Consider the following 17,926-nt stretch of genomic DNA (forward strand, 5'->3'; position numbering starts at 1 on the left):
CAAATCTAGACACCTGTTTGGATCCTCAAGCCAGGTCTCTATTTCAGGCCTTCATTTATTTACTACCCAAATCAGGGCAAAAAGCAAATAGGTCTCCCTGGGTGTAATCTCCCTTCTCTAATCTATCTCCTAAACTATCACCAGAAAAAAAATCTTACTAAAATACAAATAGAAACACATCACCGTTCCAAGTAAGGCCCCTCCTCAAATCCCTAATCACCATATTAAAATCTGCAACTGGTCGCAACAGCATGGAGGGGAAAAAACTCCCACTAAATTCAGTCATTTCTTATCTTCCTCCACCAACAGCTCTCATATTCCAGTCATGCTAAACAACTTGAAGCTTCCCCAGAATATATTCCATTTTCACTCTGTTTGTCAAAGGTTACCTTGCTCAGTAGCTTTCTTGGAATAGCTGCTTCCTTCTAAAGGCAGGGCATGGATGCCCTTTCTATGTTTTCTATGACAGCTACCTCATCATGGTGCTATGACACTCCTGTATTAGTCAACTTGTCAGTTTACAACAAGCTGCTGAAGGCAAAATGTCTCATTTCTGCACCTGCATGACTGACACAGAGGAAGGGGCTGCATAAATATTCGTAAATCTCAGTCTTGAAAGGGTCCTCAGAAGTAATTTTACTCTTCCTCCAAATCCTCTGAGCTTTCATTAAATACCTGCTGTCCTGTGTAACCACCTTGCTAAGTGAATGTCCAGCCTCTTGAACACCTCTGATGACGGGGAAATCACTTATTCAACACTGACATCAGCAAGCTCTCATTCTGGACATACACACAGAATTCACCAGCTCACCGTCTGTTGACACCTCATCCAACAAGAAGATCAAGGCCCTGCTGTGGCTGTGGCTAGAAGTTGCTAACTTCCAGATCCACACTGGTTTCAGGAACACCTGGCAGAAAAAGCACTGGGGGGTGCCTGCTAGAAATGAGTCTGGGAACAATAAAGTTGGGTCATTTCCATTATTGTGAACACAGCTGGGACTTCCAAACTCTTTTTGCCTCTTTTGTCCTAGCCTGTGTCTTCAATGTTTAAGATCCAGAATTGCCACATGTCAAAAAGGTTAAGTCTAATGGGACCATTTTGCTCTAATTCCAGGAAAGTCTAAGAGAAAAGAAAAAATACGATTAAAACCAATTATTTTATTGAAGGAGATAAGCAAATGCCCATTGTTGGCAAAGGGAAGAGACATGTTGGAAGTCAGGTGTGTTCGCAGATGAGAGAGAGTAACCAAGGCTCCACCCAACAAATATTCAGAATCAGGGCTTCTGTATTTCTCCATGGCTTGACTTCTCATGGGTCACTTTCCAGTCAAAGGATTCTGGAGACCAAATCAGGTAAGATTCTTTCGGTTATCAACCAATAGTCTTTACATCTTCTCTCAGCCAAGGCATCCAGGGAAAGTATACAGGCAACCCTCAGAGATACTACAAGTTTGGTTCCAGACCATCACGGTAAAGCAAATATAACAAAGCAGGTCAAATGAATTTTTTGGCTTCCCAGCACGTATGAAAATTACATTTATACTATCCTGTAGTCTATTAAGTGTATAATAGCATTATGTCTAGAAAACAATGTACATGCCTTAATTAAAAATACTTTATTGCTAATAAAGTACTAGAAGGTCTTGCTTCGATGTTGCTGCAGCTTCTACATTGGCACTTGTCACCACACGCTTTTAGGTTATAAAGACAGCTTCTTTTCTTTAAACCTCACAAATCAGTGTCTACAAGCTTCAAACTTTTCTTCTGCTTCCTCACCTCTTGGCCATCACAGAATTGAAGAGAGCTAGGACTTTGCTCTAGAGTAGGCTTTGGCTTAAGGGAACGTTTGATCTTCTATCCAGACCACTGAAACAAGGCTGTTTTGCTTCCTTACCACTTGTGTGTTCACTGGAGTAGCACTTTTACTTTCCTTCAAGAACTTTCCCTTTGTATTTGGCAACTTGGCTCCAGCCTATCTCGGCTTTCAACATGCCTTTCTTGCTGAGCTTATCACTTCTACCTTTTGACTTACAGTGAGAGATGAAGGACTCTTCCTTTCACTTGAATACTTAGAGGCCATCGTAGGATTACTAACTGGCCTAATTTCAATATGTTGAGTCTCAGGGGGTAGGGAGGCCCAAGGACAGGAAGAGACAAGGGAATGGCTGGTTGGTGAGCAGTCACAATACATAGAACACTGATTAAGTTCACTGTCTTATACGGGCACACTTTGTGGCACCCCAAAACAATCACAATAGTAACATCACAGATCACCATAAGAAATATAATAATTACAAAGTTCAAAATATTGTAAGAATTACCAAAATGTGATACAAAGACACAAGGTGAGAAATGCTGTTGGAAAAATGGCGCCAATAGACTTGCTTGTGCCAGGTTGCCACAAACCTTCAATTTGAAAAAAATGCATTATCTGCGAAGTTCAATAAAACGAAGCACAATAAAACAAGGTATGCCTGTAATTTATTTTTCAGATTCCTCTGCGGGATTAAAAAGTCTTTTTCTCATCGCATTGCCATGCTCCCTGCTCTTGGTCCTCTTTTCCATGTACTGGAAAATAAAAGGAAGGGGGGAGAAAAGAGATAGCACATTATATTACCATTTGTACCAGCTAAGTTAAATATTTTAAAATATTTGCAAAATAAATTGTTTTTGCTGATAAAATTATTTGACTTTTACTTCACTGAATCTGAAATCACAAACACAGTACAGCACACCTACACTAATAAATACACAAATATTTATGGAATTAATTTCCTCCCAAAATATGAATTCAGTAAATATTTAAGATGAGTGAGTTTCGTCCCTGTTCTACAGGAGGAGCTCACAATCTATCAAAGTCATCTAAGGCTGAGCATTGCCGATTTCTACAAAGGTTAACAGAACATGGCTTCTGCCTTCTAATAGCTACTAAGTACCTTTTATAATGTGCTTTATTATCAACATCCCTTATAAAAAATATCACAACCAGAATTAAATACAGTGCTCCATGTACTCTGACAGATATGAACTACAGTGGACCTACTAGTTCTTATGACACAGATATTTTATTTCTATAAATATTTTCAAAAGTAATTGGCTTTTGGCAACCATATTATATATAACCCATTAGTTCACATAGAAACCTATAGTCTGCTGAACTTCCCAAGATTTTTTATTATGAATAGTCATCAAACCTGATGCTCTCCAAATCCTACATTTTTATGATCAGTTAGATCTAAATGCAGTTTTCACCTTGGAGGTTTTCAGCCTAGTATTCTGATCTGGCCAGTGGGTTACAAGTAACAGGAAATATACAGCCTGGCACTTAGAAAAAGCACTTGTTTAAACCAGAGAAAGTTGGATATAAGTGTTTTTATATAGACCAATAGGCATATTTTAAAGGTGAATGAAGGATCCTTATGGAAAAGGGGGAAAAAGTAAAAGTAAATTCAAGTTGAAAACACTAGGTATATGTGAACAGCTAGACATCAAAATCTTTCAGGAGCCAGAAGTACAGGAAAAGGCCACAGAAATGAAAATCAGTGGAAGAGAGCTAACCAGGGGCCTGACTGGGTCCCCTGCCCCAGACCCCTGAGAGACAATGCTGTGAAGGTTTATGCTCACTGCATCTTTGGGTCCTATAACCTCAAATAAGAGGAGCTAGGCTAGATTATCTCTAAGAAGTTTTCTAGATCTAAAGTTTTTATTGAAGAGTTCTAACATCGCTTCTGGAATCATTTTTCAAACTTTTTCTTCTTCATCAAAGGGCCAGATGAAACACCAGGTCTCTTTAACCAAATTACAGATGAAACACCAGGTCCCTTTAACCAAAATCATTCCTTTTATCTGTCATACATTAATTTTTCTCTTAAGATTGTCAGAGGGAAAGGGAATTTTGTCGCTTTAAAAACTATTTTTTAAAAAGAGGCACTGTTCTAAAACATGGAGGGATACCTAATCTGAGAAAAATATTTGGTTTCTATCTTTAATCACATATACTGGACTGCCTCTGGCAATCAGTTTGGGAGAAGGTTTTAAGGGTAAATCTTCAGAAGATAACACTTCATAGGCAGCCAAAAAAACAGTTAAAGAGCAAATTAAGACATAGTCTATGTTAAAATATTTGTTAAGATATCCCCAAAGGGCAAGGTGGCCTTTGAATAAAAGAAGAAAAGAATGAATGTGATTTTATTCACAAAACTTCACTGAACGATACAACCAAACCAAACCAAAACAAATAAAACAACTAAGAAGGACAAAAGAGGATGCTACAAAAGTAGTATTAATGTAATCATTATTTCAATTAAAAAAAAACAAAAGCAGCGACATGGCAGCAAAGAGAGGCTAATGGAACTGGCCAGACCCTTTTGCTAGTTGAAAGCGTCAAGCAATGAAGCACTCAAATGGCACGTGAAGGAGATGGTTAGAGGAGCATATGGAGGCGGGAAACAGTCAACTAGAAAGCATTAAAGGCAGAGAGAAAATAAATGAGCACAGGTTCAGAAGACTGAAGGAGGAAAGAACAGAGAGAAAAACATCTATAAATCAGGTAATGAAGCAACATAAAAACCACACAAAGGACTTAGAAAATAAGTCAAGGAGAAAATCCAGAATTGACATGAAAACAAACTCAAAGTATGAAAAATGTCTCCGACGTTCTACCAGTCACTAACAGCTCAGGACCACCTGGGAAGAAAATTTTGTATAAAGATCTAACCACCACACCAATGGCAAAAATTATTGAACCATAAGAAGAAAAAAAAATCTAAACTTAGGGGAAAAGCGATCTGACACAACTGAAAGCATGTGAGAAATAAACAGTTGTACTGAATAAAATATGGTAGGCTTCATTTTCCCATCTTCTTACTGAAACAGGAACAGAGCCCTAGGGTTCAGTTTTCATATAAACCACCTTGCATAGAAGAAAAACTCTTCAAAAATCAATTTAAAACACTTCTACATGTACACATTTGTGCCAAGAAAATTATCACCCTGAATTCAGAACTCCAGAAAGTTCTTCAAACAGTAAAGACACTGGACAGGGATTCTGGGAAGAAAAAAAAACTTCAGATTGAAAAATACAAAAGTTGACGATAGATGCTAGACAGCTTAAAATATATAACTAATACCTTTCAATATGAGGCTAATAGAAAAAAAAATTCAAAAATATAGAAAAAGAAAAAAACTGGAAGACAGGTTTTTAGTAGTTAAGAGATATTTAAGGGTTTTGGACATAACACAATTGATGTACGAAACAGAAATGGAATCAAATTTCTTTTCAAAGATTTCAAAAGCACTCTGCTGTATGCCCAAGTCCAAGTCATGGTCTAAAACTGGGTTCGGGAAATGAGTCGTCTTGACCAAGTCAAACCAGACCCGTGTGGCTCATACACGCCATGGTTATAAAGAAATTCACAATTTTAAACGTGTGAAGAGCCCAAGTCCAGCACCTGCCATGTTCTATGAGGAAGCAGAAGCCCAAGATGTGTTATCTGCTACAGCTAATAGCTGACTGACCAAAGTCTTTCTGCTAAACAAATTCAGTTTCCCGGCCCTCATGATTCATCCAGAGGAGTCACAATGATTGTAGTAAGAAAGTTGTTTTCATTTATGTGCATGAAAAAAACAAAAACAAAAACAAAAAAACAGCAAAGTCCTAAAATTGTTCCCAGAAGAGGCTTTCATTTCTCCTCTGGGTTTTAGAGGAGAACATACACATGCAGTCAATCCTCTCTATTATACTAAAGTTTGGAATAAAAATTAGTAATGGCAGTATTCTAAATATTGTTCAGAAATGCTCTATTCTAATCTTCAACCTTTTTCATCCTCTAACACTTTTCTTACCTCATTCTTCAAGCATTTTCTCATCTCCCGATCAAGATCATTGCAACGACCAAAAAATTTCAGAATGCTGTGCTAAAAGGAAGAAAAGGGGTAAATATTTTATCCCATATACAAAGGTCTCTGGCACAAAGAATTTAAATACTTATTCCTACAGAAATGAGTTTAATGTGTCACCACCTTGTTAATAAGCAAAGAGTTAAATACAGGTATAAAACATACAAATAAACGGAATTATCCTGGCCTTCCTAAAAGGAGGGATAAATGTTCTCTTGGTAGAAATGAAAATATAAAGACTTTTCCTTGATAAGAGAGAAACCTATTAACCTGTAACCTATACCTATTAACTCACAATGACAGAGTGCAAATCATTCTGTTTTCTAATACTCTTTTCTTTAAGGACATGTGAAAATCACAGTACAACCATCGTCTATCACAGAGAGTAACACCAAAGTGCGATATGGCCATACTAACATAACCAGTGACTTCTTCACGAATAAACATTCTGTCCCTTGAAGAATAATTACCTAATAAATGCTGGGTGCCAACGCTAATTTTCTCATTTGCCTCCATCCAAAATGTCATCAAAATACATCAGAAACACATAACACTATTATTAAATGGCCTATATGGGCCACATAAGTAAGCAACTAATCCACAATATAAGAAAACCTATGTTTGAAGTTCAAAGTCTGCTTTCTTTGCAAAGCAAAAATAAAAATCTCTTGGTGGTCTCAGGGCCTATGACGATTATCACGACAAAAAGTATGAATGCTCCAAAGCAGAATAAGATGAAGATTGAAGTCAAGAACACAAATTTTAGTCAGGCCATAATTAGTGTTTGCATATCACGATTTTTAAGGGTGGGTAGGAGAGCATGGTGATATCCTATAATGACATGCTAAAAGTGCTTAAACTTGTAATAATAAGCATCTTTTCCTTTTCTAATTAAGGCTTTCATGGAAACCAGACAACACGTAATTAATAAGCTATGCCTCGTGCTAGTCCTTTCTTTCCCTGCTTCACCATCACTGTACATGTCTTTTTCTGGTCCACAATGAATAAATGGGTCAGTTTTTCTGGCAAGCATTTAAGGTAAACTAAGATCTCCTACTGGTTACCTAAGGACCTTTGCAGAATAACTTCCCTGTGTATTTTTCTTTATTTCCTTGACAACAAATGAACAGGAACCATGCATTTTTACATGCCTTCTGCTGAAGGAGAAATAACAGAAAGGATTAGACTTTCAGAAGGCAATATTTCAGTTTGGCTTACGTCGACTCATATCATCCCATAGACATACATCTTATTTTTAAATCCAAGACAGAAGGTTTTTTTTTTTTTTTTCTGCCTTTTCAACTTTTAAACCCAATGAAGAATTATACTCTTGTGACATTACATGAAAAACCATCCCAAAGTGCTCCATTGGAACTGGTTTACGAAATGGCCAGGGTCTACACTTCTCTTGTATACACATGGCATAAGCCTCTAGCGTGTGATGTCTATCACCACACTGACTGGGCAATTGATTGAAAAATGAAATCAATTGGTATTTCAAAGACAATGTCCCAAGCACTAGGGAGACAGCATGAGGAAGGTGGACCTGGGCCCTCCTCTCAGTCCACAGTCAGAGGGAAGCCAGCTAACAAAGTGACTGCTGTAAAGCAATAGTTTTCCAAGTGTAGTCGAGGGACACCCACAAGTTCCCAAGACCTTTCCAGGGGATGCACACAATAAAAACTATTTTCCTGATAATCAAAGATCTTACTCATTTTGTTCATTACCACTCTCTCACAAGGCTACTGTGGAACTTTCCAAACACTACACAAAAGGCAATATCACCAAAGACTGAACAGGAGGCAAATAGGAGGATCTGGCTATATTCTATTAAGCCAGGTATTAAAAAGAATTGCAAAAATGCAAAAGCAATGTCATCCTTTTCATTCTTTTGTTTTGGAAAATAAGATCTTTTTAATGGAAAACTACTACATTAACACATAATGGGTTTATTATTGTATTTTTATACAAATTAATTTTTAAAAAATTTCTCAGTTTTTATTTCTAATTCAGTAAATATCGATGGATATAGTCCACATACACAAAAGTTACCTAGGGTCCTCGGTAATTTTTAAGAGCATAAAGGAGTCATGAGATCAGAAAGTGTGAGAACTATCTTACAGTAGGAACTGTATTATATGTGGTTATTGGAGTACAGAGTGACCACACCAAGAGAATCTAGGCCTGGAAAGGAGGAAAGGAAAGGAAAGGGAAATGACAAATGAATAAAACCTGGAGGATGAAGAAACCTGGTCTAGTGCACCGGAAGTAGAGATAGTGGAGAGCTGTAAGATAAACAAGGAAAAAGCACAAAGGCTTAGAAGAGGGAAGCATGTTCCGAAACAACTGCAGAGGAGCACACAGGAGCAAGCGCAGAAGAGGTGCAGGAGGGTGGTAAGACCCAAGGGATAAGTGGGGGCCCGGTTCATGAAGGCCCTGAAACACCACAAAGTGAGAAATTTAGATTTGACAACTGCAGGCAAAGGGAGCCATTAGAGGGGAACAATGATTCAACTTACATTTCAACAATCACTCCAGTGCAAGTGAATGAGGACAAAGAGGACAAAACAGGGGACTAGGGTGGCCCCACTAACACTGAAATTAACTGGTGTTAATAAACACATAAATCAGTGGAACAGATCAGAAAGCCCAGAAATAGGCCCAGTCACATATGGTCAATTGTTTTGACAAAGACAGCAAGATAATTTAGTAGGGAAAGGATGGTCACTGCAACAAATGGTGCTGCAACAACAATATCCATAGAGAAAGAAAGAAAAACTGGCTCATACCTCACATAATACACAAAAATTAACTTGAAATGAATCACAGATCTAGATGTAAAAGCTAAAACTCTAAAACTTCCAGAAGAAAAAACAAGAGAAAATCTTTGTGACCAAGAAACAAAGATGCTTAGATGGCAAAACAAAACAAAAAAAACCAACCACAAAAAAAAAAAAACAAAACCTAGTAATTAGACCTCATCAACTTAGAAACTGCTCTTTGAAACACAATCTTAAGAAAATGAAAAAGAATGTTCCAGACTGAGAGAACATATTCACAATACACTCATCAAACAAAAGACTTGTATGTCAAATGAAAAAAAAAAAGAGTTCTTAAAATTCAATAATAAAGCAAACAACACAATTTTAAAACAAGGGCAAAAGAAAAAAAAGAAGAAATAAATAAAATGTAAACTTTTTTTAATAAAATAAAATATGGGCAAAAGACTTTATATGAATGGCCAATAAGCACGTGAAAGATGCTCAAAAACCAGCCATCAAGGAAACACAATCTAAAACCAAATGAGGGGCAGCCCGGGGTGACTTGGCAGTTTAGCACCGCCTTCAGCCCAGGGCGTCGTCCCACATGGGGCTCCCTGCATGGAGCCTGCTTCTCCCTCTGCCTGTGTCTCTGCCTCTCTCTCGCTCTCTCTTTCTCTGTGTCTCTCATGAATAAATAAATAAAATCTTAAAAAAAAAAGGACACTACGGCACCCATAAAAATGACTAACCTTAAAAAGACTTACAGTATCAATTCTTGATCTAGATGTAGGCTGAAAAAAGTCTGCCTGAAGTATATTGTCAAGCAATAACAACAAAAATACCTAACTTCACAGGCCACAGGTATTACTCACTACCTTACTATTAGTCTTTAAAGTTTACTCATTTAAATGATGCTATTATTATAATTTTGTTATGTCTACAGTTTATGACTATCAGAAGGAAAATAACATATCATGCAAAGTTAAAGAAAAATAGAAATGCTCCTTACAGCTATCTCATGTAGCAAATATATGAAAAAAGCTAAGTATTTGACATTTGTAAAAATACCAGCTTAATTTAATGCTTTCCAAAACTGGGCTTCCTTTCTATTTTGGTTTAAACCATGGAATTTTACTTCCATCCCACTAACAAATAAGTAAACCTGTCAAATTAGACCAATTATAATTTAAATCTAGCTAACATCTAATTATTAAAAATGTTTCAAACTTCTTTAAACACAGAATGGTAAAGATCAAAGAAAATCTTAGAAAAATCTTAAAATCATTCCATTATGATCAGAAGAGTCAGAACTCAACATAACTGTTCTACTGCCCTATAATGAAAAAAAAGGAAAGTGTTTTATTGTAAGAAGGTGGATTCTAACTATTACATACCATTTCAGAAGTTCCCTAACGAGTTCCCTAACGAGCTACCACATGCTGCATTCTTACTAATCATGAAAGGGAATGGTGTCTGAAAAATCACAAGCATCAGTTACTAATCTTTAAGAAGTTAAGATCCATTCCTTTCCATTAGTGGAGGTAACATTTTACACCAGTGTATTGTACCTAAGTTTCATTTTTGCTTTCTGGTCGTTTTTCTGAACTCTTACATTTTTGTGACATTCCTTAAGCAAGTTAATCAAGACGTTGCATTCTTCAGTGTGCAAGTGTGGAGATAAGTCAGGATGCATCTTTAGGAGGTGACGGAGCACAGCAGGGCAACCTGTGGATACAAGAGTGTCTTGAATACGCGTGACTGTATTTGTTAATGCGACCTAACACTATTTCAGCAAAAACGTGCCATGAGCTTTATCAGAAAAGAATGCTGACCTTAGGCAAATTATTAAACCTGACCCTGAGCTTCCTTATCCAACAATTTAACAGATTCAGCAGGTCATCAGATGTTGTTTGAAGAACTGCAGGTTCAGAAAAAAGGCAGGACTCCACAAGAGACCCAATCCTGGAAAGAAGTGCTTCAGAAGAACAGCTAGCCTGTATTAATAAACCTAATTTCAAGTATTTTCCCCACATTCCTGAAATTGATCACAATTCATTTTGTTCAGATGAAATTCCATAAAATAATTGGTTTATTAATCCTTTTAAAATGCATATTCCTCTGAGAGGTTAAGCTCTTTAGTCCTACATTACTGTGAATACATAAGGACTGCTTTCTTCCTAACATCTGGCTGAGAAAATCCAACTTAAACAATGAAGAGAAACAAAAAGCAGATGGGAAAAACGTTTTTCAATTTAGCAGATATATCCATAATGCAGTTATTACTATGAAATCAAGAAGCTGAAATCCCAGAAATTAAATGTAACTGGTTCTTTCACAAAATAGTAAATTAGCAGCCAACTTTCAAAGAAAAAGCATTATTTTGAAGTGTTTGCCAAAGTTAGGTAGCATTATTCACCTATTCTTTTTTTAACGTATTCTTTTTAACTTGAAAAAAGAACCAATTAATTGTTTTAATCTTTTAAAAGTTTCAAGAAAGAAAGCCTAAGAGAAAATAATGACCTTAGTTTGGGAAAAGAGTTCTTAGCTAAATAGGCCAAAAGCCCAATTCATTTAAAAAAAAAAAAAAAAAAAAAAAAGGTAAAATCTTATCAAATTAAAAAAAACTTTCTCACTTCAAAATACACCATTAAGGGCAGCCCGGATGGCTCAGCGGTTTAGCGCCTGCCTTCTGCCCAGGGTGTGATCCTGGAGAACTGGGATCGGGTCCCATGTCGGGCTCCCTGCAAGGAGCCTGCTTCTCCCTCTGCCTGTGTCTCTGCCTCTCTCTCTCTCTCTCTCTCTGTGTGTGTATTCTCATGAATAAATAAATAAATCTTAAAAAAAAAATACACCATTAAGAAAATGAAAAGACACAGGGATGTAAAATACAACTAAAGGGAATGTAGTCAATAATATTGTTCATACACTTATCATGGTGAGCATCTCATAATGTATATAATTAAAAGAAAAGAAAAGAAAAAAACAAGCCACACTTTGGGTGATAACAACATGTTAATGCGGGTTCATCAACTGTCAAAACATACAACTCTGGTGGGGGATGCTGATAGTGGGGCAGGCTGTACATGTATGGGGCAGGGGGGCAAATGAGATCTCTCTATACGTTCTATTAAATTTTGCTGTGAATCTAAAACTGCTCTAAAAAATAAATATCCTACAAGCTATAGGCTAGGAGAAAATATTTGCTAATCGTATATGAAAGAGGATTTGTTGAATGCTTACAAAGAACCCAACATTTAAAATGGACCCAAAAAATTGGCAAAAAATTTGAATGAATACTTCACAGAAGATGACACAGGAATGGTTAATTAAGCACACAAAAAATGCTAAACACCATTAGTCACAGGAAAATGCAAACTAAAATCACAATGAGATACCACTACACATCCTCCCAAATAGCTATAATCAAAAAGTCAGACAATAACAAGCATTGATTAGGATGCAGAGCAAACAGACCTCACACATTTCTAGTAGAATAGTACATACTTAGGGAAACAATTCTGGCAGTGTCTTAAGGAGTTAAACAGAAACTTACCAAATGACCCAGAACACGAAACTGCAACTCCTAAGAATCTATCCAAAAGAAATGAAAACACATATGCACACAAAGGCATGTATGTGAATGTTCACAGTATTATTCATTATAGCGAATACCGAAACAATCCAAATACCCAATAACCTGGTAACTGGATACACCAATGTGGTATATCTAGACAATGAAATACTATTTGGCAATCAACAGGAATGCACTGATACAGATATCAACACAGATGAAGCTCAAAAGCACTAAGCTAAATGAAAGAAGCCTGATTCAAAAGACTATACAGCATGACTCCATTTATGTGCAATGTGTAGAAAAGGCAAAACTGAAGAGAAAAAAGGCTGATGGGCCTGAAAGTGAGAGTGAGGATTATTTGCCATTGGGCACAAAGGAATATTTTTACATAATAAACACATTTTAAAATAGGATTGTGGTAATGGTTGCACAATTGCAGTTCACTAAAATTAGAGTTCACTTACATAAGATGGGTAAACTTATGATATGTAAATTGTACCTTAATAGAGTTAATATCAAAAAGTTCAAGAAATTCAAACTGCCTATCTACCTTCCACTCACAAGTAAAATCCTCAAAAATATCTAAATAAATAACTCCAGAGAATTATAGTATTCCTACTACTGCAAAACTCAGTTTATAAAAATACATTAGTAGATCACTGGTCCACTGAGTGACTACTAAGTGTGCATGCACACACAGCATGGCACAGCTGAAGATCACATATCAGGCCACTGTGGCCAGCAAAGGGTTTAAAATGGAAACTAGAATGCAGCCAAGTTCAAGTTGGTTTGCCTGCTACTGACTACAAAACCTTTAATGACATAATCTTTTTACCTCAGAAAAATGAGACTTCACATAGTCTAACAATTTAGATCATCTAATATTATAACCAATATTATGCATCTAAACCTATTAGTTACCTGGTTGATTTCTGCCTCACTTACTTTTTTCTGAAAGAAGATGTATACTGCCTTAGCCACCTAGAAAATGTCTTATTTTGTAAATATATTTGACAAAAATGTTTGCATATTTCTATCAATCAGCCTCAGATGAGTGCTCTTACAGTTCAGAAACAAGCTTACAATGTAGTGAAATGATCTCTTTGGTTGGCAAAGAATTTAGAAGACACTTGGCTGCTGAGATAAATACATGCACATTTTACACAAGTATAAATGCATACATATCATAATGTATATTTTTCCTCCCCCCATTACAAAAGTTTATGCTACTATAGACCCAGCCAGGGTACCAATGAGATGTCTTCCCTTCTACTTACTTATCCTAGGTAACTATGTCCAGTGAGAAAATAGTTTCATACAGTTTCCTTTTCCTAGTCTTCTTGGTAAAAAGCTAAGCTACTACTTACCCTACACTTCTAAACAGTGACCAAATCCCTTATCTAACAAATTCCTTGCTTTACCAGTCTTCTCCCTCTTTCCTCCACCCTCTTTTTACTAAGATACCCTCTCCTTCTTTCTGCGCCCAGTGTTGTCTGACTTCATTAACAGTTGGTGCATACACAGGTGTTCTGCGAGACTTTCGCTATTCACAAAGCACAGCTATAAAACAATGGCATTGTTCTTAGAACACGCTGGTGTGAGTGCTGATATCGCCCAGCAGTCATCTTTAAAAAGCCTGAATTCTAATCAGCATTATTATAACTCAAAAGTAACTTATGAACTGAAGAAAACTAAATGTATATTCCATATTCTTACTTTGAAGATTCCATCAAAGCCATAAGAATATATCTACATTATTAGTGTAGAAAATAATTTGTTGAACACTTACCACACACTAGGCACAAGTCTTATAATCCTTCCAATAACTGTAGGGAGTAGGTAACTTCATAAATTCAGTGAAACCATAAGAAATTGACTTTTTGTAGTTCAAATATGCATTACTCATATTTTCAGAGTAACACTGAGCCTCAAGTCACATGGTAAGTGGCACAGTTACTACCCAATGCAATTTCTCACCAGGACAGATTATTCCAATGTTCAAAATAGGAAAGGCATGCCTTCCCAGCAGTTTGTGGATGAAATAAATACAGATAGAAAAAACTATTTCCCAAATAGCCTCTGGCTGGCTACAAGTTCTACAGACACTAATTCTAGGCCTACCTTCCAAAAATGTGATAATGTAATAATCCTATATTATTAGAAATAGAGGGCTTGTCTCCCTCAAGAAAAAGAACAGTGCTACATTTGTCCTGATCAACAAAGTCCAAAATACTGACAATGTGAGTATTTGGAGACAGTGCTCAGGATAAACATGGCTTTGACTCTAGGTTTAAACAGGAAGCCATTAATGAAACTGGGAATATTCACCAATATAGGGAAGTCCACATCAGAGGAGACAGATAAGAGAAACAATCTGGTTCAGTAGGACAATCAATGGATTTGAAATAAAAAGTTATGGATTTATCTGTCCATAAGTTCTAACACTTTGGTTACTTACTCTGAGACCTAAGTCTCTTCTTCTGTATATTGGAATTAGCTCTTGACCTCTATCTCTGGGTGGTCATGAGGTTTAAAATAACATACGTGGAAGCATCTGAAATAGTGAGCAGTGACTGTGACACATGTAAAGTAGTGTTTGTATATCTGAAATGCTCTGTCACTGGATGGGAAAGGGTGAACTAAAATTTACAGTGGTGCTTCCAAGGTGCTTTCCAGAACAGGACTGGAAACCAAAGGGTGGATGCTAACAAAGGCAGAAGTCCTCTTCCTGGAGCTGTCCAACAAGGAAACTGGCTGCTCTGGGAAGTTCTCGGTTATCTGTCCTCACATACCCCAAGGAGACTGGCTACATCAATGAGGATGCCACACTGTATTCTTGCACTGCATCCTTACGTTTCTTCTCAAATCTAAATCCACAATTAAATGATTTTAACCTATTTCCAAAACTAAAATTCTGTCCATGGACTTGACTTGTTACCACTAAGAACACACGAAAGAATTTCAAAAGGGTAGGGCCGAAATAATTCTGAACATCGACCACGTCTACGGCCATACCACCCTGAACGCGCCCGATCTCGTCTGAACATCGACCACACTGTTGAACAAAGCTGAAGGGAACATTCATCTGTGTTAAGACTTCGTGCATGGATGTTCACAGTGAGAAAGAGGAACAAATAAATATAAATAAATAAATTCCATTCAAACTGTTATCATTTAAACACAAAACTTCAGTCCCACCTGTGCATTGGCATCTAGAAAACATCAGGAGGGTTAACTTGTCACAGTTACAATGCTTCCCTTTCCACCTCAACTCCACTCACTGCTTCAAGTGTGCTCACATTAATACCAAAACAGCCACTAACTCTTAGAAATGTTCAGCTGTGACAATTGGATGTTTTGATAACTAGGTGACAGGCCCCTGCAAAGCAACTTTAACTTTTACTTGAGGGTAGGCTGGGAGTACAGAAGCAGTATGGTACTCTCACTAAAGACATAAAAATTATAGTCTTACTCAGGTCACTTCTTCGCCTTATTCTACCAAGACTGAGGTAAAATTTTCATAATAAATATTCCATGATAGACAGATTTCAACCACCAGGTGGCACAATTTTAGAAAATAAACCAAGAGTAAACAATACCTTAACTGTAGTAAAGCAAAATGAGTAAGCATTCCAGTAACACTTCAGCAAATCTAGAGTCACAAGGAGGAAACCCTTGATTTTAATGTCACTTGGATTTTCTTTCTAAAGATTTTGTTGTTGGTGGCTGCACCAGAAATTTATACTATAGTTGCAATTTCAAGCATCATTTTAGAACAACCAAAAAAGCAAGTTCAGGAAAGTCTCCTGTTCCAAGTTTGAAGAAGCTGTTCTCCAGGAAGAACTGTAAACTTAATGCTTTCCAAAACACATCCTTTTTTAAAGTCTACTTTTCAGAAAGCAATGGAATTAAATTAGCATTTCTGCAACTATTTCAAACTATGCACCATAGTCCCCAGAGGTACCAGATACAGCAGGGTATTACCCACCCTACCCTTTCCTTTGCAGTTACAAAGTGACCAAATCTAAACATATGCTACTAAGTGACTCTTACTCCCAAATACAGACCTTGCCCACCACTACTGAGAACAATCCCTAGGCTGCCTGGGGAAAAGGACTTGTAGTTCCACCACACAGTTTCTTAAGGAATGGGACAAGCTGTAGCTGTCCCTGAACATTTATCGGCACTCAGCAGCTGCTGGGCATCTGCCAAATCATTTGAACTTGGGAGGGGGAAAAGAAAAAAATCAGCCCATAGAACCCAAAGAACGCACAGTGAGGGAGTATTCTTGTAAATGCACATAGTAAACGCCCAATAAATGTTTGCCAAATGCTGAATTTAGGATTACAACAAATCTGAGAATCGGTTCACAACTCAACATAGTTTTTTTTTTCTTTTTCAAAGACTTATTTATTTATGCATGAGAGACACAGAGAGAGAAAGAGAGAGCGAGAGAGGCAGAGACACAGGCAGAGGGAGAAGCAGGCTCCATGCAGGGAGCCCGATGCGGGACTCGATCCCAGGACCCCGGGGTCACAACCTGAGCCAAAGGGCTCAACCGCTGAGCCACCCAGGCGTCCCAACATTTTTTTTTTTAAAGGCTGAAAATGAAGATCATTTAAAATAAGTCAGTGCAGAAACCTATACGTATAGGAAAGGAGATAAAGGCGTTTCACAACAGAAGTTTGCCAGCACAAACTTCTTTAATGCATTTAAGATTTTAACTGAAGGATTCCAGAACTCGGATTTACTTAAGATTCTTCATATTAAAAAAAAAAAAAAAAAAGTCTTCATAAAGCATCTATTGTGCACCTACAAGCACGGTAATTTTTAAACCCAGTAAAAGGCACCTCAATGTTTCCTCTCCTTGAAAAAAGTGTACTGTTGGGGCACCTGGGTGGCTCAGTGGTTGAGCGATTGCCTAGGACTCAGGTCGTGATCCCGGGGTGCGGGGATCGAGTCCCACATCAGGATCCCCGCAGGGAGCCTGCTTCTCTGTGTGTGTGTGTCTCATGAATGGATAAATAAAATCTTAAAAGAAAAAAAAAAGTGCACTGCTGAGGATCTCCCCGGATTCCCACTCTGCAACACAGACTGGTGGCAACTTTCACTGCAGCCGAGATGCGCCCGAAGACTCCCAAGACGACGACAAGAACAATCGTACAATTCTCTGCGCGCTCACCGCACCGAACACCGGGAAGGGCCTCCCTTTCTCACCAACGGGACGGCGGGTTATACCCATTTCACAGGCGTGGAAGCGGAAGCTCGAGGACGGGAGGGGCCCACCCACATCCCCAGGCCTGCGCCCAGCACGCTCCCTACTCCCCACCCCCGGCGCGGCCTCGGCCGGTGCCCGCGGGCGGAGAGCCCGGGGCGCGCCTCCAGCGACCGCGCGGCCAAGGCCCGGCGCGGGGAACCTGGAGCGCGGCAGGAGACGGGGCCAGGGGGCGCCCTGGGGGGCTCCTCGGCGCGGCCGGCCTGCCCAGACTCACCCGCCTTGCGGCCGCACCGGGCCGGCTGAAGCCGCCGTCACCAGCGAGGCCTCCCCATCCAAAGGCCGGCCCCCGGGACGCCGGGGGCGGGGCAGCTCCGGGCGGCGAGGGCTCCCGCGCCCTCCACGGCTGACCCCGCGGGGCTCCAGCGGCCCCGGCGGCTCGCGGCGACTGCGGCGCATGCGCGCCCGGCCCGGCCC

At 38.6% G+C, this 17,926-nt stretch overlaps 1 protein-coding gene across 5 annotated transcripts; it reads right to left on the minus strand.

The window, feature by feature from the left end:
• Positions 1 to 1,143: 1,143 nt before the first annotated feature.
• On the minus strand, positions 1,144 to 17,904 carry CMC2 (C-X9-C motif containing 2). 5 transcript variants are annotated; one of them, XM_072819396.1, is made up of 6 exons: positions 17,727 to 17,873; positions 12,214 to 12,251; positions 10,493 to 10,635; positions 10,273 to 10,385; positions 5,845 to 5,916; positions 1,144 to 2,568 (listed from the first exon to the last, which is right to left on the minus strand). In XM_072819396.1, exons 4-6 carry the CDS (start codon positions 10,351 to 10,353, stop codon positions 2,482 to 2,484), a joined length of 240 nt encoding a protein of 79 aa, XP_072675497.1. In that variant the 5' UTR covers positions 10,354 to 10,385; positions 10,493 to 10,635; positions 12,214 to 12,251; positions 17,727 to 17,873; the 3' UTR covers positions 1,144 to 2,481. The 5 variants fall into 5 exon arrangements, with proteins under 5 accessions (XP_072675497.1, XP_072675494.1, XP_072675495.1 ...); XM_072819393.1 differs by lacking the exon at positions 10,493 to 10,635 and having other exon boundaries at positions 5,845 to 5,911; positions 10,229 to 10,385; positions 17,727 to 17,904; XM_072819394.1 differs by lacking the exon at positions 10,493 to 10,635 and having other exon boundaries at positions 17,727 to 17,903.
• Between the last annotated feature and the right edge of the window lie 22 nt (positions 17,905 to 17,926).

This window comes from Canis lupus, chromosome 3, assembly GCF_048164855.1.
Source record: "Canis lupus baileyi chromosome 3, mCanLup2.hap1, whole genome shotgun sequence".
Taxonomy (NCBI): domain Eukaryota; kingdom Metazoa; phylum Chordata; class Mammalia; order Carnivora; family Canidae; genus Canis; species Canis lupus.

Coding starts and splice junctions, on each gene's coding strand:
- CMC2 (XM_072819393.1), bottom strand. CDS start 10,353: ATGCATCCTGACTTATCTCCACACTTGCACACTGAAGAATGCAACGTC. Junction 5,912..10,228: donor AAAGCAAAAATGAAACTTAG/GTACAATACACT, acceptor CTTTTAGCACAG/CATTCTGAAATTTTTTGGTC. Junction 2,569..5,844: donor GAAAATGCTTGAAGAATGAG/GTAAGAAAAGTG, acceptor TTTATTTTCCAG/TACATGGAAAAGAGGACCAA.